We start from the raw sequence: 19,968 nt of genomic DNA, 5'->3' as shown, positions 1-19,968 counted from the left end.
GCTTGCTGGCTCCTTCAGGCGCAGGAATAAACCCTGGGTGATTTGTCTACGGATCCATCACCAAACTCCCGTACATCGCGACACAATTCCCGTCAGCCTCGCCATTATCCTCGCCATGTCTTCCTCACAGTCGTCCTCCACGCTGCCTTTTGGCAAGCATGTGGCCATTGGCGACATTTCCGGCCCGACCTATGTCACGGCCCAGCTGCTCGTCCAGCACATTGCCTACAAGCTCTCCGACAAGATCTTCTCCTACTCGCCCGAGACGTATGACCTCGACGTCGCCGCGAAGCGCTGGGCCGCCGCCGGCGACCGCAACATCCATCAATACACCCCCGAGGTTCTGAGCCTGCAAACCCGCGCCGGCGCCGGCACCCTCGCCCTCGGCTACATCTTCTCGCCCGACTTTGACGTGACCAAGCGCCACATTCCCCAGACGCTGCTCGCCTCGTCCGGCAGCCTGCCGGCGCTCCGCGCCACCCTCGACCAGCTTTCGCTACTTTACAGCGTCGCCAGCCCGTTTGTCGCCCACGTGGCGGCGGCCGACTACTCGGCCACCAACGGCATCGTTGCCAATTACGACGGTGCCTTGCGCCTGGCGGAAGAGCTGGGCCTCGGTCTCGTCGCCTCCTCCTCAGCCTACGAAGCCCAGCACATGTCGGTCTTCGCGACGCTTCTCGCCACGGTCCTGCCTACACTGCACGTCTATGATGGTGTTCGCGTTGCCCGTGAGACCCTCCGCGTTGTTGATGCTCTTGGTGAGGCCGGCGTTGCCGACCTCTACACCAAGCTCGCTGCCGAGGCCAACAAGCTAAACCCGCGCCTCGATAACGCCGGTAAGGTGGTCGAGCTTCTCAAGGCTTTCAACGATGAGCTCGGTACCGTCTACGCTCCTTTCGAATACCATGGCCACGACACCCCTGACGTGGTTCTCGTTACCTTTGGCAGCGTCGAGGCCCAGGTTGCTCGTCAAGTCATGACCAAGATTGGTGTCGAGGGGGCCAAGGTCGGCGTCATCAACGTACGCGTCTACCGCCCCTTCATTGAGGAGGCATTCCTCGCCGCCATCCCCGACTCGGTCCGCACTATTGCTGTCCTTGGTCAGGTCAACACCGACGCGGCCCTGCACGACGAGGCCACGCAGTCTGCCCTCTATGGCGATGTCCTCACCGCCGTCACCTTCTCCGGCAAGTTCGCCGAGGAGCCCGACGTGCTCGATATCAAATATACGGCCGCCCAGACCCTGACACCCCAAGGCCTGGTAAACACCCTGCACAGAGTCTTTGGCAACGAAGGCGAGGCCAAGACCCTTCCTTCGCTCATCGCCGCCGAGCAGTACACTTTCTGGGACTTGGACAGCTCCGCCGCCGTGGCCTCTCCTGCTGTTATTGGCACGCTTCTTTCCAAGCAGTCCACCTCCAACGTATTTGTTCGCGAGGTCTACGACAACCTCGCTCAGGGCGGTGCCGTCCGCTCCGACCTTCGCGTCTCCAAGACGACCCTTGAAGCTCCCTACGACATTAACGAGGCCGACGCCATTGTCGTTGGTGATGAGAAGATTCTTAAGGATGTCGACGTTCTTGCGAGCGTCGCTCCCGGTGGCAAGGTCATTCTGAACCTACCTGGCTTCAAGGAGGCCGATGTTGAGAAGCGTCTCTCGGCAGTGTTCCGCAAGGCTCTTTTCGACAAGGATATTACTGCCTTTGTTCTCGACCCGGCTGTTCTCCCCGCATTTGAAAAGGACGCTGCTGCCTCCAAGCTTCTTCTCGAGCTTGCTTTCCTAAAGGTTGCACAGCCCTCCGTCTCACCCAAGGACATTGCCATTGCCGCTGAGAACGTAACACTTGAGCAGGCTACCGAGGCCGTTGATCAGTGTCTCAGCAAGCTCGAAGCCCCCGCGACCTGGGCTGAGACTGAAGAGGTGGCTGTTGAGCTGCCTCTGACCATTCAGCCAAACAGCTTCACCTCCTTTGCCAAGGACGTGGACGAGGAAACTCTCCAGTTGCAGGACTGGCAGACACTCGCTCGTGGCATTGTCTTCAAGGAGGCGTATGGCGCACGCGCGGCTGTCCGTCCTGACCTGGCCGCCACTACTCACACCGTTACCGTCAAGGAGAACCGCCGCCTCACCCCCTCTGACTACGACCGCAACATTTTCCACATTGAGTTTGACCTGGGCACCACTGGCCTCACCTACAAGATTGGCGAGGCCTTGGGCATCCACGCTGAAAACGATGTTGAAGATGTCGAGGCATTTATAAGATTCTACGGCCTCAACCCCGATGACCTCGTCCAGGTGCCGTCGCGCGACAACGCTGCACTGACGGAGCTGCGCACCGTACACCAGGCGCTGGTGCAAAACGTGGACATTCTCGGCAAGCCGCCCAAGCGCTTCTACGAGACGCTGGCCGAGTTTGCGACGGACGAGACAGAGAAGAAGAAGCTCGAGGCGCTTGGCAGCCAGGCGGGCGCCGAAGACTTTAAGAAGCGCACTGAAGTGGACACGCTCACCTACGTGGACATTCTGGAGGAGTTTGCGTCGGCGCGCCCCAGCTTCCACGACCTGGTCAAGATCGTCAGCCCGCTAAAGCGGCGCGAGTACTCGATCGCGTCGGCGCAGGCGGTGACACCCAACTCGGTCTCGCTGATGATTGTCGTCGTCGACTGGGTCGACACACGGGGCCGCACGCGCTACGGACAGGCGACGCGGTACTTGTCGCGCTTGGAGGCCGGGGCGCCGGTGACGGTGTCGGTCAAGCCGTCGGTGATGAAGCTCCCCGTCAAGGACACGGCGCCGCTTATCATGGCGGGTCTGGGCACTGGGCTCGCGCCTTTCCGCGCCTTTGTACAGTACCGGGCGATGCAAAAGGCGCAGGGCAAGGAGATTGGTGCGATCCTGCTGTATCTGGGCTCGCGGCACCAGCGCGAGGAGTACCTGTACGGCGAGGAGTGGGAGGCGTACCTGGACGCGGGCGTGGTGACGCTGATTGGTGCCGCGTTTTCACGGGACCAGCCGCAAAAGATTTACATTCAGGACCGCATGCGGCAGACGGTGAGCGAGATTGTGCAGGCGTACATTAAGGACGAGGGCAGCTTCTACCTGTGTGGCCCGACGTGGCCGGTGCCCGACGTGACGGCGGTGCTTGAGGAGGCGATTGCGGCCGAGGCCAAGGCGGGGGGCAAAAAGGTTGACCCCAAGAAGGAGATTGAGAAGCTCAAGGAGGAGGGTCGCTACGTGCTGGAAGTCTACTAGATGGGTTCTGTCTGTCATGGGTATATTTTTTATCCATTATTTGTCATGGCGTGGAAAAGGGTATAGACGGGATCAGGGGTACTCATATAGTCGGATAGGATGATGCGAAGCATGGTTGCTTACAATCTTGATGCTGCACGCGTGCGTTTCTCTTTGGCGTGCATGTCGCGGTGGGCTGAGCCCAAGCATGAGTGCATATATTTCCCTGCCCGGGGAGGGGGATCTGGACGGCGGCGCTTTCTTCCCGAAAAGGGTCACGGAGGGGGGCAGCAGTGGTCATTCGAGTGGCTGGCCTTTTTTTCAACCAAGGTTGGGCAGCGGTCGCCGTTGGGAGTCGCCGTCTGCTCCTCCGTGTTACTTGAAGGACCGCCGTGTGCCCGAAGAATATGTGTGTGTGTGTCTGCGTTGGGGGCCAAGGGCAACCAAAAGGCGAGACAAGCCGCATCGGGGGGGGGGGAGCGCCGCAGAGAGAAAAAAAGGCTGAAGAATGAGCAAGGTCCGGCATGGTTTCGCTGCAGCCACTGGGTGACTGCAGACGGAGTACTTGCGGAGTATTAGTTGGATGGATGCAAATATCGCTGGCACTCCCCCTGGTCCTGGTACACAGTCACCTGGCAAAGTTGCCAAAAGCGTTCCTTTTATCCGGGACGCTTCTTGCAGACTTTTGGTGTGCAGGAAAACCACAGCACGCCATCATGCTTGCCTCGCCCAGGCTCTTTCTGATAACTAGCCACGTACTTACTTAGCTTGCCTGTGGTTCAGTCCACAGTGTAGGTCCCGGGGCGGGTTACTGTTTTGGGGTTTTTGACAATAAGAGAGGCGGGGGCCGGGTGATGCGGGTTATTCTATCAGTATTATTCATTCTTCATTATTGGGCAGCCCATTTCGCAGCATGCATCTGCCGTCGCTTGTTTATGCGGTGGGCTACCCGGCAGAAAACATGCTCACAGTCCAAAAAAAGTCTTTCTTATTGTTATCGTGAGCGGTGTGACAAATCACAAGGAAAGCAAGGCGAGGACATCTCGGGATCAAAGCACGCGGTACGTGATTTGGGGGCAAGATGCGGGCACCAATCTGGCTGGGCCTTGCATGAAGCTTTCCCTCCATCTCACTCATCCCCCAGTTAAGGGCAGCGAGATTGTATGCGGCCGGGCTACGCAGTTGGCCCTGGTGACCATGGACGGTGTGATGAGATGGCTGTGGCTGCAGGAGGTGGTCATTCTTCATGGAAGACCAACATGACAACGCTGCCGTGGCACCTGGGGGAGGGACAAACTATCATGAAGTTGAGGGCAGGCCGACCGACCAACTAGTCTTGAGCCCTGCATTTTGCCCGGCGTGTACGAGATGGATGGCAGGTCGCCGAAACATGAGCTAGAGAAACGGCAATAAACACGGCTGTTGAGCGGGAACATGACCATGTAAGATACTCCTCCACCCTCCTCCTCCTCGGCGCACCGCCGCCTTTTCACAAGTATGTGTCTGTCCAGGACGGCAAAGACGGCGAGCACGTGGAACTTGTTTTCCTTCGAGGTGTACAACCAGCGTTGAAGGATCCCGTGAACCCGGAAAATCAGGTGCGCTGACCCTGCTTTCGCGTAATTAGAACGAATGGGAGGTTACCAGCTCATTGGTACGCCACGCGGGGACTCTTCCCCGCTGATCGGAGCCGCCTATTCCTACCTAGTTATTTTTTATTTCTTTTCCTTTTTTTTTTCGTTCTTACCTCTCTGACCCAGACGATGGCATGTCCCAAATACCTACCCTTGTCCACCTTGCTGACCGCTCGCTGCCTTTTGGGCTGGGCGCGCTGGGCACGTGTATGTATTGGTATACTTGACTGATATGGACAGACATCTAACGGCCAGAGAATCCGAAATCCCGAAGTTCCGAGCTCTAAAAGGGTTCTTCTCCAATTTTTCCCCTACAAAATCGCTCGCTTCGAGAAAACCTACAACGTTGAGAAACAATCGACCAGTTCTAGCGGCTTATATCATTTAGGCCATGTTTGTTGGCTCCCGGCCTGACAACTTTCCAGCCGGTGTCATGCCTTGCCTAGTACCTACGGGATATTTGGGGATCCATCTTTTTACTATAATATACTTCTCGGCTGCGTGGCTCGTGGCTACATCAACCGCCCCCCCGAGCGACGCATTTACCAACTCTATATCGGAATGTCCGCTTCCAGATAACACACCAACTATCGACTCGAGTGAATATAGTAATTTGTCCTTGAACAAGCAAGTATTAGCTGGACAGCATAACAACTCCACCCCCGAATTTTTTTATTTTTTTATTTTTTTCGCAAAGGACATCATCCTTGTTGCTTTCCCCGGCTGGGGACAGTTTTATAACTACATCGTATCGTACGGTGACCAAGGGACCGTCATACAGTATAATTGACCCGGCCTAATTCCAATAAATCCCCCTGTTTAGTTGAGTTTGACCCTGCAGATACGCTCAGCTGCCAATGTTGCCGATGCCTCCTCCCCACTGCCTGCGGATAATCGACATCGTCTTGCCCCCTCTCTTCCACTACCAGTACTACCTAAACCGACGCTGCCATCACCTGCAAACGTCCCAAAAAGACTTTAACCATGTCTTCTTCATTGTGTAGTATAGCCTAGAATACATCTAACGAAGCAAATGTAGCAAGTATTTGGTAGTATAAAAACGCCGGTCTGTAATGTCTCTGGTGTATCCGTCCAGGCCCTAGGTTCTTTGCAGCTCACTTCTAGTGTGTATGTGCCAACATCAAGTCAGCCTCGTGGGTGTTGCTGCGCCTTGCCATGTCTTCTGTCCTTGCTCTCATGCCCCCCTACTCAAACGGCCCTTAGCTCCTACTAGCCCGCTCGCTTATGCGATCCAGTCTTGGAGATCCCCCACCACTGAATAGGTTGGATTGGCCGAGTGGCCGTCACTGACATCCTTATCCCACGCCCAGCGTGTCGTGTAGTCGTCCTCCAGCGTGCCTTGCATCATGTCGGCGATATAATCCCCAATGACCGGCAAGAACTTCCAGCCGTGAAATGATCCTCCCGTCGCCACAAACAGGCCTTCGCAGTGTGGGTGCGAAGTGATGAGGAAGTCGTGCGTCGGGGTTGACGCATCCCTAGTCGACGTGTTAGCGAGGGTCGAAATACAGTCTATTCGTCAACCAACTTACCAGCAAATGCGGTACGACTCAATTTCGACATCCTTGACTTCATCTCCGTAGATGCCCTTGAATGTCATTTCCGTTCGCTGCTTGAAAAAGTCGACAAAGTCGGACCCAGTCCAGGTGTTGTACTTGGCGTCGCTTGGGGGCACCGACATTTGCTCGCCCGTCGCGGGGAAGTTTTGGAAGTTTGTAAAGCACATATCGCAGTTGAATTTGATTGTGCCATCCGCCAGAATAGACATAGCCTCGCCCTTGACCTGTTTGAGGCAGTTCTTCAGTACCGGAACGGGGGCAAACTTGGCCTTCTGCTCGCCGTGCACCTTTGCATAAAAGCTCACGGCCCCCGTAGCCAGGATGCGATCGCCAGAGTGCAGCTTCTTGTTCTTGGGGGCGCTCTGCGCAAGTAGAGGCTCAGTGCGCGCTCCAGTGGCCATCAGAACCTTGTCTGCCAGCATCGTACTTCCATTCTTGAGAGTCACTCCAATGCATTCGCCCTCGAGACCGAAGGCAAGCGTGTCCATCTCGCCAATAACGTATTCGACACCCAGGTCGATGCCTGCTTGCACAACGGCTGCTAGCGCCTTGTCCGCCTCGGCAAAGCCGACGTTGGGGTTGTAGAGAACCTTATCAAGGCCCTCAAAATCAGCGGTTGCAAAGATCCCGTTCCAGCGTCGACGAATCTCGTCAACGGGGAGCATCTCGCATCCATTTTCAATGCCCAGCTCCTTGTAAGCCGCAATGCTCTGCTCGGCAAAGTCGGTTGGATCAGCGCGAAGCATGCCAGTCTCGTGGTAAAAGGACTTGTAGAGGTCGTTGTTTCTCCACATGGGCATTGCCTTGACCATCATGCGCATGTAAAGCAAATCTGGGTAGTCGTCGCGAACAATCTTGTTGATGTCATGCGAGGCAGCTCTGGGGTTGGGGAAAGCAGAAGTATCAAGCAGGGTGACTTGAACACCGCGGCGAGCCAACGACAAGGCAGTGCCAGCGCCAAAGTTTCCCGCACCGACAATGATGACGGAGTTGAACTCTGGTATGCCATTGTCCGGTGCAGACATTGAGGATGAAGAAGACATGGGAGTAGCAGGTATCGAAGGCGACTGGGGAGTTGATGATGGAGAGGAGGAAGGAGCTGAGGGATCCAGCGTGTACATGTTGGTGAGTTCGCGCATTGTTGCGGTCGTCAACTAGTTATAAGTAGTTGTAAGGCGGTGCTTGTGTAGCCAAGGTGGCAATGGTGATTGATGCGGTTGCAACAATGGAAGCAGCTGCAGACGCTTGTGAGACAAAGCAAAGATAGAGTTGTAACACCGTGTGAAGAAGCAGTGATACTCTGATTGTCTTTGATTGAGTGTCTAGGCAGTCAATGAAAAGAGAAATAATTGGTGTCTGAGGAGGAATAGAAAAGGACGCATCAAGAGGTGGGTGGGTATGGATCTTTATAATTCAAGGCCGCGATTCAGACTGAACTTTTCAAGTAGCTCCCAGAAGCAAGAAATAGAGAAATAGCAGAGGCAACTCAGTCTCCGGGGGGGTGTGGGTTTGGGTGAGGAGTGTGTGAACGAATCTCTGGGAGGGGGTGGCCGACCACCTATTGACTTTGCAGGCGAAAAAGCAAGGGCTTCGCATGCTTCTTTTCTCAATGCCCACACACCCGTCGTCTCTCTCTTGCGGGGGCGACGACTGGGAAAAGAAGAGAGCTAGGCGTGATAGCCTGGGACCCAGATGCGACCCCTCCCTTTCTGAATTACATTGGCAACGGCGCCGGCCTGCCCAGGAAGGGGGAACATGAGGTCCTGCTGGGTTGGCTGGATTGGACGAGGCTGGATACGGAACTGCCCCTCCGTTACTCCGTGGGCTAGGGCGAGAAGGGTGGGCTTGAAACCAGAGCAGTCGTCCGTGGTGCCGCCAAAAACTTGTAAGTAGTTGCCGGCTGCTCATAGAGTCCGTGGCAAGCCACATTGTTCATTAGCGTAGTCGTCTCTCCCAGAGTCCCGGCAACTAGGTAGGTATAGTCTTTGTTGATGGTGGTGGTTGATGACGGCCAGGGGGGGGTTGCGAACAGTGGTATCACGCGGGCTGGACTGCTGGATCTGAGCCAAGTTTGTTCTCTGGGCCAGGGCAGGCGAAGAAATAACTGATGATGACGCTGTTTGGCACCACAGAGGAGGCTGCAGCAGCAGCCGGGTGTCTCATGTGCAGATGTTAGATACAGGGCCCTGCCTTGTACCAGGAGGGGTGGATGCGAATGGTCGCCTCCTCCTAGTTACCGCCAGTACTTGGGACAAAGAGCAGCAGCCTCCGACCTGCATCGCCTGATTAGTTAGCTAAATTATAATTTAACGAGATCGCATACGCCGTTACTGCTCAATGGCGGACGACTCTGCCCACCAATCACAGCGAGGCTAGCAGCCAGCCACTGACACCACTGACACTGAGGTACCTGTTGTCGGTCACCATGAGTATGTACGTAGCAAGCACACACCGTATTGCAGTCGTGTGTGTACTTTTCCCGGGCGAGAGAAACGGGGAGCCGGTACAAACCGAATCTGTTGTCGAGATGCACGAATGATTCTGTTCCGGTGTCCGTCGTGTCATGTGTGTCTGTGTGTGTGTGTTTTGGGCAGCAAGAGTACCTAGAAAGAGCAGTTCGTTTCGTGTCAAGCTGTGATTGTCCAGCCAGTTACGGAGTAGTTGGGCCAGCTTCCCGTTGGCGTGCGCCCTCTGGGGTCATTCTGGCGGCAAAGTCGGGTGCCACAACATCGATATTGGCTAGTCATGAGAATAGTTGCTTGGTTGCTTGGCTACCAGAAGGAGTCTGGTTGCGAGGATGAACCGGAAAGGTAAAGGGTCGGACAACCGGGGGGTGGTGTTTGACGATGGGTGAAGCAAAATGGCGGGGGGGGAGACAACAAGTCCAACGAGCTGCCAGGACAGGCTGACGTTTGACAGATGGCCAGTTTTTACAGGGTGCACCCTGGGCAGCCTTGAGCGGATGGGTGCTAGTAGGTTAGTACTGGGTGCTAGTAGGTTAGTACCTCTAAGAGGTTCCTGTAAATAGCCTGGAATAGCCTGCAACAGTAAGGCCAGGACACGGCAGTTAAGAGTCAAGGTGCGCTAACCCACAGCGGGCTCTTGGCTGGCAGGCAACAAGGTCCCTGTAATAATCTGTCACTGGTCCCTGTACGGAGTAACGGCCCCTGTATTAAAACAACTAGCAGCGTCCAAGCACACACAGACGCGGCTTGCGGCTGTAGGAAGTATTCATACAATTTACAAGGCGTCAACTGTCCTGTCATATCCTGTCACGTCCCTGTACATCCACACTCTCTCGAAATGCCCCAATCTGGCCTGCCTGCCGCTTTCAGCTGGACGCTGCTGTTGCATCTTGAGACATTCCATCATCTTCATGCCTGCCGTCACCAACACAGCCACAAGTTCTGCAGCACGGAAATGGACGTTGAAGTTGAACCCGACATGGGCCCCCGGACCGTGCTGAGGCGCCTGAAATTTCCTGTTCCTGGTATTGCTCTTTTCGGCGACTTCTGTACTCTTGTCCTACCTTTGCCCAACACTCTTCAGATCTGCACTTGTTGGCGAGAAGAAGTTGACTCTTCTCTCCGCTGGTCGCACCTAGGAGCCCGGAGGACCGACCCTTCGTAGGCACTGTACAACGCTAATAAAGGTACATAAAACAAAACAGGATACCGCCACTATAATGGCCGGCAAGTGGGTAATACCTACCTATATACAAGCACTGTCGGTTGTTGGCGCTTGGCGAAAATACGAGGTGTAGTGTAGATGGCGATTGAGTTTTACAATATATAGAGAGATGATCCGAGGTGTCTCTAGATATTAAAACAAGACTCGTGTGGGCAAATGAAGCTCACCGTGACCTTGCTTTGATATCGAACCTGTTGGCGTTGGAGCGGCCAAAATGACGGTCCTCATTCTCGTCACCCAAACTAACACGGCCCGCGCTAACTAATTCATCTCCCTGCTAGTTAGTTATTTTAAGCTGTTTTCCTCTCCTTGTTCTCTCTTTTCTCATCGCGCCAAAAGCTATCCACCTCGGAGTTGTCCCGCAGACTTGTCCAACTCGCGTCGGCAAGCACGTCACAGTCGAAAAACTCGGCCTCCCCTTCCTGCTGCCCTTTCTGGCCGTTTGCCTCAGACACCACCACATCAAGGTCCGCACCACCGCCAGAGCACGTGCTTTCTTGCTTCCTCCTCTTGTCGAACTGGCGGTATTTGTCATGGCACGCATCCTGGCACCTTGTCTTCGGCGACCACTGTAGTTTGTCAGTGTGAGCTGGCAGGCGCGAACCGAATGCGGTCACCAACTTACCAACTACTTGGGTAGGTAGTCATAGTGGCCGTGCGTGATATTGCGTGCATAACTAATGCGTTCCTCTCGGTCAACAGCAGCATCCTGGGGCCAACCATGGGTTCCTCCATCAGCCTCATCCTCACCTCGTTCGATCCGCGCCCCTCTTTGACCGGTACTAATATCCCGGCTCACCTCGCCGACCACTGTGGCGACAGCCCGCCAAGAAACTTTGCATGCTGCCAGCCGGCTACGCCAGTCTTGATTTCTTCTCCCTTGTTGTTCTCTCGACCCCCGCCGTCCCAGAAATTCGGACCTGTGGCAGCCTGGCTTAAGTCGTTCATGAGACAACCGACCCGTCGGCTTGGGTCGCCTGGGGGGCGGTCTGGGGCATCGGCATCAAGCTGATCCACACAACTGACATTGCCCCGGTACCGCAAGTGTCCATGTTCAATAACTTGTGGTGCCTACTGCAGACTGCGGTCAAGTTGTACAACCGCAAGAGAAGCATTACCGAAACAGGTATGCATGTGGGCGTGATGCCACGACCTGCGCGCCGAGCCTTGTCATCGCGTCCTTGTACGTCGTCGGGTGTAACTTGACATAGGTCACTCTCGATCGAACAATGATAGAGATATAGCACTCCAACCAAGACGTTACACAGAAGTGTAAAACACGCTGGCCAGTCTCCCTCCCGCCCCCGAACGCCTGGCAAGCGTCTTGAGTCGGCCGAAAGTTCTTCCAGGTGATACTGCATCTTGGTGTATGCACTAAGAGAACATATTTAGACAATGGGACGTATTGTTTCCTCGAGGCATGATATCTCTATGCTCTTCTCTCCTTGGCTCTTTCATCGAGGCTTTACGCAAGACATTGAAGTCGTAATTTTTTTCCTCATCGAGACTGTCCGAGCCCGGACAAAATGACCGAGAGGCTGCAGATGCACGTGCATTCGTCATGCAGGACGACGCATACTCTTTCCCTCTTCAGACAACAGGACCCTGGAGTTCTCCAGTAGGCAAGATCTAGCCTTCAGAGCCAGGCCATGCCCTTCCCTACCATCTCGGGATCTCATCTATCCCCAGGACCCCAGGCTAGCAGCGCACTTGTGCCCTCCCAGAACAATATGTTAGAGAACCCATGAGAAATGGCCACTTCGCAAGTGCCGTGAGACAAATTCTCCGGCCCTTTGCCCTAGCTGGCGGTTCCAGGCGCCATCTTCAGCCTTGCCTCCATCGTTCGTTAGCTGCGACTAGTGTTGCCAGCATGGAGTACTCGTTCTTTGTGCTCCGCCAACGACAAGGCTACGCGGCATTGACGCAGAATCCTTGGCGACGTCCTTTGTTACCAGGTACCTGATTGGCATTTCTTCACATGGCTTCGGGATAAAAGATGGTTCTCTCAGTCTTGTTATTTATTCGATACTGATTGGACAAGTAATGCAATGTCCCCGGCCCAGGAAAAGAGGAGTATGCATTGGCGGGAGCTCTCAGGATGCCACACCTCTTCTCGCTCACCGCTGTGAGATGTACAGATTGCATACGTCAGAGGCGTGGGGGTTCTTGTTGCGGAAAGGCTGTCTACCAGGACGACGATTGCCAGGTTGGCTCCGCCATGCAATGCAGGAAGACGCTTAATCAAACGCCGACCTGCAACTGGACCGGGGTTGTCTTTGCTCAATGCAGGCTCCTTGTCCAGATGACCTCCAAATGAAGCCAAATCTGTCGGTACCCAAAGTAGCACAGCATGAAAATGATGCGCAATCCAAATTCGATTGGCCGAGGATGCAGAATATCGTGAAACAGCCCCAAGAGCTGGGGGCAGCAAGACTTGCCTGCCGTTCTTCAGCCAGCCTGGAAGTGGTCCAAGCGATGCCCGCCCAAGTCGGCTCCGTACATCGTTGCCGGCACTTGAGACGGGCGACGACTCAGGCAAGACGTCCATTATTAGCCTAATAAGGGCTGGTCTACCAGAAGTTACATGGCCAGCCCCGCGATCTGTCTCTTGCAACCCCAAGTTTACTCCGTTCATTTCCCGCGACCCCCAGGTCTCGCAACCCGCTAACTAGCTCAACGTCAAATCCATATTATGAGCTTACATTTGCTACATGAGTAGACGCCGAGAAGAAGAAAAGAAAAAAAAAGGAGGGGACGACGCTTGTCCCTGTGTGGTGTGGTTGGGCTGCAGAACATAGTTGATCCGCTGAGGAGCCATTGGATCCGCCGAGACTTTTCGGCCTGAGGGGCGACGAGTGCAGATGGGCAAAAACAAGAGAGAGAGTGAGAAAGAGAAAGTGAGAAAGAGAGAGACTGAGGCCTTGTTGGACCCGATGAGCTGGTGCACGTTGCCGCCGGCCACACACACCACGCAGATGGGCCCAATGAGGCGCCGCCACCAGCGCTGGGCCCAAAGCGACCACACCGATCACTTGCTAAAAGCCGCAATCCGAGAAAAGAAAAGAAGAAGAAAAAGAAAAAGAAATGGAAATGGCTGCATGTGCAAAGGCTGTGGGGATTTACTCCGCTCGCATACTCCGTATTGATACAGGAACATGGATCGACGCTCGGCCAGTTACGGAGAAAGAGCCACGCATACATACAAGCAATGGGCTGAGAAAGGATTGCTGTCATGTCGTGCGTTTCATTCTGGGTGCTCTGCACCAAGGGCTGCGCCAGCCTTTTGATCTATTTTGGAGCGTATGCAACATCTCCATGCCGTCATATCACATGAATTTGGCCTTCCGACGCCGCCGGCCTCGTTTGCACGGGTCGTTTGCACCGGGTCGTTTACACGGCCAACCCCTCCGCTCTCCATTCGTACTCCTCCCTCGGATCCTCTTTCCTCCTTCCTCCCATCTTGACGTCTCTCTTCTCCCTCGTCTATACAAGTGGAAGAGCTTTCATGGCAGCGAGCACATCATGTTCAAGTGTGGATGATGATCCATATAATGGGTTTTTGCTAAGGCCAGTTCGCTTATACCTGCTCTTGTTCTCTTTTTTCCCCTTTATTACACCGACTCGTGCTGTCAAGCAAGAGCGGGCGCTGCCTGCTGGAGTACGGCAGCGGCTGCATGGCTGCCAAACCACGTCAACGTGCCTTTGCTGACTCTTATGCATCAAGGCTAACCTAGCCTGCCCGTGACGACCTATTGCATGGATCCGTGGATAAGTAGCACAAGATTATGCACGTTGAAACGATGAACCACTCCAACTTCTGCAACAGTCATGCTAGCTGGCACCGATTTGGAGGTCTGCATTTTTCGGTTCGTGCTTGACTGTCTGCTTATGCCGCTCCAGCCCGTCTCGGCGGGCGAATCGGCGCTTTTTGGGTGTGTTTGGACAGTTTGCCAGGTCACATACCCATGGTTTGCGGTGTTTATTACAATGCTGGCTGTTGAGGCGTTAGTATGGTCTGCATGTATTGCGGCCGTCGGCCATGTGCCTTGCATGCCACGGGAATGTAAGGGGGTTGGGCACATACGCAAATGACGAGTTGCGGTCAAAGATAATGACGTTGCCGTCCTTGTCGACGCCGCCTTTGTCGCATCTTAGGCCTTTGGGGCAGGTGTGCGAGCCTTTGCCTCTCTGCTTGAGGGCCTCCATGTCAATGCTGTCAAAGAGCTCCTCATCGCCAGAATCAGAGTCTGAGTCTTCTTCCTTGCCAAGATCCATCTGCTCAGCCACGCCACCGGCCAAGGTGATTAAGCTTTCGCCGTCAGGTTGGCTATGGCTAACATAATGAGCATCTTGGCTTGGTGAGGATAGCATGTTGCCAAAGGGCAGATACGCAGCACGGGTGCCTTGACCCGACGAAGACGAGTCTAATGCATTGCCATCGGGGCGCCATGCAGCCTGAACGTCTTGGGAGAACTTGGTTGTCAGGTCTCTTATTTTCCTGTGCAACAGTGTAAGAAGATTTTCGTATTGCCAAGATGAGTATAGGGCGGTTTCACGACACATACCGTAAACGTCCCAGTTCAAGATCAACAGCAGCAACGGTAGACATGTCGGCCATGTGCGTTCGCCGATCAGAGCGCGTGTTGACATCGTAGGCAACCTGGTCAATGTGCGGCCCTTGGAGCATACTTTGTGTCATTGTCGACCACATCTGAGCTGTACGGGTAAAGTAGTCTCCTAGCTCCCGAAGGAGGGTGGCCGATTCTTCCGAGAGCAGCGGGCCAGCAGCCGGGGGCGTAGGAGGAGATTCGGCGCTCATTTTGAGAAAATCGCGGCAGATTTGGTTCAAGTTGTTATGGACTAGGTTCTCGAAAAAGGCGGTGTTGTGAGAAGGAATGTGCAGGCTCGACTCGAAGACGCGAGCCTGCCTCGGCATCGCAGTAAAGGCACCATCCATGTTAAGTAGTTATCTCCTCGAGCGCCGGGCTTCACGCCGGCACGTCACTGGGCTGGGCAAAGACGTCTGGAGCTTTGGGTGGCAGCTGTGTGCTCTCGTCCCACTACCCAAGCAAGCGCAGCCGCAGCGCAACCACCGGCCACGAGTTAGGGCGCGGGCAGGAGCACGAGGTCCCAGGTCCCCAAGTCGCCCAGGTCCCCAGGTCCCCGTGAGGCGACAAGTGGTACAGGGCGAGTTTTCTCGCAACCCTATGTCACTGTTGCAAACAATGGTGCTGAGCCCTGTACTGTAGGCTGTAGCAGGCTGTATGCTTTGCAGGCGATCAGATGACGTTGGGTACGGAATGGGCGGGGCACCTCCACCGAACAGGGACCTTCCTAGGTAGGCTGGCAGGAATAGAGAGGAGAGAGGGCCAACTGGCAGCAGTACGTACCTAGGTACCTAACTGAGAAACCACCTTGGCGGCAACAAAGAAGTCTCTGGGCCGCTAAAGAAAGTCAAAAAGTCCGTGGCAGAGTGACAGTTTGTGGGCTACAGAGCATCCCCGTGTCTAGCGTGCGTGCGTATTAGAGTCTGAGGTAGACGGCAGACAGCAAGTTGCCGTATGACAAAGTGGAGGGGAGGGAGGGGGGTCCCAGTATTGGAATACTAGAGAGGACAGCAGAGAGCGAGCCGTTAGTTACGAGCGGCGGGGAAGGGAGGGGTGGTGCCGGGCCCGGCAAAGTGGTAAGCACGCACACCAAGCGACATCAGATGCCCGCACAGGCGAGGAGGCCGAGAGGCGGCGCTGTCGATTCACCGAGCCAAAAGATGGGCCACGACAAGAGTCTGCAGCCAACGGGCGCGAGGCCTAGGAGAGACCTGGCAGAAGCCGACCTCCGCACCAAGGTTTGCCTGGTTTCTTGGCTGAGTGCTCAGGTGCTGAAGAGGAGGAGAAAGAAAAGGGAGGGCGTTTCTGAGTAGGTGGTGGACTGGTGGTGGTGGTGCCTAAGAATCAGGGCAGAGAGGCCTATACCAGGGATGAGCGTGCAGCCTTGGTTCTGGTCGTCTGGTCGTGATTTCTCTTTGCTGTTGTTTATTAGTCAACAGTTGTCGGAAGGGGTAGCGCAGATGCAGGGCAGCTAGCACAGTGCCAGTCCGCAGGGCAATATTCGATGGACAGAAGAAATATCGTGCCGCAAATCGCGACGTTGGTATGTTGGTAGGTACCTTGCTTGGCCTGGCGATGACTGGGGCACGCCCGTTGAAATCTTCCCGGTCCACACAACGGCTAGTTACCCGGCCAGGTTCGTTTCTTTCTTGGTGTCTTTGAAACTACAAACAGTCGGCCGTTGCAGAAGTAGAACTCGTCCTTAAAATCCAAAGGGTCGGCAGCTACTCCGTATTTTACTCATTCTGCGCGCCTCGGCTTTTTGAAATAAAAATGGTCTTGAGAAGCAGGAAGTGATGTGTCTTTTTTTTTTCTGTCTTCCTTCTTCCTTCGAAGGGCATTGTCTCTCCAGTGGGCTAACTAGGAGGAGCACCGACCTAGCGGGATGGCCTCTGCAAGTCCACAGTACTTGGATCTTGCAGGCTGACAGCGCCGATGCAGGGTCATGCCTACCAAATCCGCCATGGACCAATCCCTGCTGCCCCAACAGCTCGGACCCGCTAATCCTGATCAGGCATTGATCGAAACGCCTGATTGGCCCAGATGAAAAGGAGAGAAGAGAAAACAACGCTAGGCGGCCCGGGAGGCTCGCCCCGGGGATCCGCTACGCCGTTTTAACCCCTGCTAGGGCATTTTGAGTTGAGCATTGCCAAATGCCATTGAGTTGCGACTGACAAGAGCTATTAGTTACCTAGGTACGGAGTACATGCCTTGCAGGCAGAAGAATGAGAAGGGCTCTGCGAGCCAACGAAAAGATTGCCTTGCTACTTCTACAGAGCCTGCGGCAATATATTATTTAAAATGTGCAGATACTTGACCGAATGCACAAAGCAGTTTCGCTCATGAATACCTAAGGTAGCATGCAGTTGAGCGTTGTGCGACGCTAAGTGCCCGCTAACCTAGAGAGACTGAGACGATTTGAAGGCTACCTGCAGTACCATTCTTTAGATGTGCATGCTAAGAATAATATCTAGGTACCTAGGTACATAGTAACCAGGTACGGAGTAATTTGTAATTATCCGTAGTTAGTTGTAGAAATCATGGTGACAACCAGACAACGGATTCAAACGTCAGCAAGGCTGCGCTCAGACAATTAGGAGTGGCCGCAATCAAATCGTAACATTCCATGCTAATAATTAATATGACACAGAGCAGCCCAAAGGGGAAGAGGAAAAAGAACATGAAAAAATTGGTCACAAGCAAAAGTACCAACACATCAAAATAACTAGAGCAAAGTGCGGATTATTGTTGGATTGATTGTACATAGCAATGTGGCGGTACATACCTTGTTTACTTGCTGCATTGTGGCTTGTAGTATAATTCTGGGGTGGGAGGCCGCATCGACCCTCCGATTCAGACAAAGAGATGGGCAGGCCATCATCGATCTGGGCAGTTTTCCGCGCGATCTCTAGAAATGTCTGAGGCCTCGGGGATCGCGCGCTGCGGTTGATGAGTGTGGCTTGCAGTTTGCAGGGCTAGCAGCGGTCACCCCCTCCCTTTGGCCTTCCCCTCCCTCAACCCAATTGCGGTGTATCCGTAAATGTGGCATCCATATCAACGAAAATGGCATCCACCTGCAGGCGATACAGGGCGCGGGCGCCATCCCAGCTTCTCGGGTTGACGCCTGCAGCGCAACGATGATGCCTGCCTGCGCCCGGCGGCGCGCGCACGCACAAGTGACGAGAGCGACGAGAGACAAGCGGGCCAGTTCCAGGCGGCCATGCCCAATCAATCTAGCGCAGATCTGGCGGGACCCAAGGGCTAGAATCCACGCGTTGCATGCTGCAGCCACTCTGCGTACATGTGGTCGACAACTTTTACCTGCTTTGCCTGCTTACCAGAGCGTGCTTCACCACAGCAGAGTCCTTCGAGTACATGGTTTGGTATGCACGTTCTTCTCATTACAGGGTATTAATGACACGCTACATAGAAACTCATACGGATAACGTTGCCCAACACTGACCCAACATCCCCGGTCTTCCGCCGAAAACCCTCGACGCCATCACCATCACCATCACCTTTTGGAAGCCATGGCTGGCCATCTCGCTAGATGACCCACTTTTGTGCCTCCAATCGCATAGCGTGGCTGCTACGGTTCCGTCCATTCTCATTGGCCCGTCAGAAAGACGCTTTTTTTATCCCGTCGCCTGCGTCAGGCCCTGTCTTGCTCATCTCGGCCGCCGCCACGCCGAAAAGCCATGGGAGTCAAAACAATGCTGCACACACATTCGTCTATCATGGTTACGGCTGGTCCTTACGGAGTATTATTCGTTGTCGGCTTCAACCAGACGGGCGCCTTTTTAGTTCCCGCCTGCCGCCTTCCCTAATTCCTAGTCCTCTCCACACTTGCTCGCTCTTCTCTTTCCCCATCTCCCTTTTCCTCTGCCTCTTGTCCCGGCTGCAAAGCGACGACAGGAAGAACTAGACATCTGTTTGTCAAGACGACTATACTGTTTCTCTATCGATTTTACCGCTTCACTGGCGCCTGGTGCAACGCTCGCTTGACGCCGTTGAAACGCTGCTGCTGCTTGTTTCCACTATTCGCCCCGCGCATCGTCGCCGCCCAGCCAAAGCTACATCTCCGTTTGCCCGCTCCGTACCTATTCGTAGATACGAAGTACTACGCACAGCCTCGTCCTTGTTGGTGCCCGTCGGTTGACGAGGGAGTCGACGCACTACCCCGTATTGCTACTCGTACTCTCGGTTCTGCCAACCTGCCGCATCATTGGTCCTTTCTCTCTGCTCATCTCGCGAGTCTCTGTCTTGAACCAGGACTAAGCTCGACCACCCCGTCCAAGCGCACCGCTCCCCACACACGTGCCCAACACCACCATCAAACCCCAGCAGAGACGGCCAACGCCCCTCGCCCTCTCATACCAGTACGCCGACGGTTGGACGAGAGAATTTCGCCTCGCCAGAACCTGAAGAGTCAACCAAGATTGCATTCACCAATCGTGAAGCATCACTGCCAGTCGTACCACTGGCCGTTCATCCTTCGTCGTTCGACTCACGACTCGCACCTCGTCGCCCCCTTCAGCTACTCAAGGGTGCGTGGCGACGTCGCCATCTGAGTGGACAGCTTCAGTCGCGGCCGGCCCGTCCGCCACTCCACTGGATTAGCTGCCGACAGATCATATCAGGCTCATCAAACGCCCCCCACCAGAATAGGTGCGCCAGACGTGCGCCAGACGTGCTCCAGACGTGGTGCTAGCTGCATTTGCTGCAGTACCGACCGGGGGCATACATACCTCATACCTTGATACCTTGGCTACTTGGCCACCGTCTTGGCTACCTTGACTGTCCTCGCAACAACAAGTACAACACCCACCACCAGATTTGGACGTATCAGCAACCAGCACATACCTGCTGCGTACCCGCTCCACGGCGCCATATACGTACAACGACCTATACTGAGTTGAGCTGTCTGAGTAGGTACCAACCACTTGCCGGCTCTTGTGCCAGCAGGCTCTAGACGTCTCAAGTCGGTCTACGGATGCTCCGTACTAACTAGCGACTGTCCATCTACAAAGGTACAACTCCATCGACCGTCGTCGACCCCAGTCTCCTGGCAGTTAGTTATTGGACGACTCCATACTTTACCAAACGACTGGCCTCTCACAACACCAACAACGCGCGCCGCCTTTCCGTCTCTTCGTCCCTGTGGATCTACTAGCGCTATCCCATCTCTTCTTCTCAGCTCTCCTGGTCCAAGATAAAATACATAG

The 19,968-nt window shown here is 54.7% G+C and overlaps 5 protein-coding genes across 5 annotated transcripts; 3 read left to right on the top strand and 2 right to left on the bottom strand.

Annotated features, from left to right (window-relative positions):
• Positions 1-115: 115 nt before the first annotated feature.
• Positions 116-3,253, top strand: CCM_04512 (sulfite reductase flavoprotein component; the record flags this gene model as incomplete). The annotated part of the gene is made up of 1 exon (XM_006669660.1): positions 116-3,253. The coding sequence occupies one exon, from the start codon at positions 116-118 to the stop codon at positions 3,251-3,253; it is 3,138 nt and encodes a 1,045-aa protein (XP_006669723.1).
• A 2,856-nt stretch (positions 3,254-6,109) lies between these two features.
• Positions 6,110-7,585, bottom strand: CCM_04511 (sarcosine oxidase; the record flags this gene model as incomplete). Its single annotated transcript, XM_006669659.1, has 2 exons — positions 6,110-6,365; positions 6,420-7,585. 2 exons carry the CDS (start codon positions 7,583-7,585, stop codon positions 6,110-6,112), a joined length of 1,422 nt encoding a protein of 473 aa, XP_006669722.1.
• Positions 7,586-9,749: 2,164 nt separating this feature from the next.
• On the top strand, positions 9,750-10,076 carry CCM_04510 (uncharacterized protein; the record flags this gene model as incomplete). Its single annotated transcript, XM_006669658.1, has 1 exon — positions 9,750-10,076. One exon carries the CDS (start codon positions 9,750-9,752, stop codon positions 10,074-10,076), a length of 327 nt encoding a protein of 108 aa, XP_006669721.1.
• Positions 10,077-12,184: 2,108 nt separating this feature from the next.
• CCM_04509 (uncharacterized protein) lies at positions 12,185-12,808 on the top strand (the record flags this gene model as incomplete). The annotated part of the gene is made up of 2 exons (XM_006669657.1): positions 12,185-12,209; positions 12,531-12,808. The coding sequence occupies 2 exons, from the start codon at positions 12,185-12,187 to the stop codon at positions 12,806-12,808; spliced, it is 303 nt and encodes a 100-aa protein (XP_006669720.1).
• A 1,333-nt stretch (positions 12,809-14,141) lies between these two features.
• CCM_04508 (uncharacterized protein) lies at positions 14,142-15,093 on the bottom strand (the record flags this gene model as incomplete). Its single annotated transcript, XM_006669656.1, has 2 exons — positions 14,142-14,634; positions 14,702-15,093. 2 exons carry the CDS (start codon positions 15,091-15,093, stop codon positions 14,142-14,144), a joined length of 885 nt encoding a protein of 294 aa, XP_006669719.1.
• Between the last annotated feature and the right edge of the window lie 4,875 nt (positions 15,094-19,968).

This window comes from Cordyceps militaris, assembly GCF_000225605.1.
Source record: "Cordyceps militaris CM01 unplaced genomic scaffold CCM_S00003, whole genome shotgun sequence".
NCBI classification, from domain to species: domain Eukaryota; kingdom Fungi; phylum Ascomycota; class Sordariomycetes; order Hypocreales; family Cordycipitaceae; genus Cordyceps; species Cordyceps militaris.
Note: the sequence above shows the minus strand (reverse complement) of the source record. Positions and strands in the feature narration are given on the sequence as shown.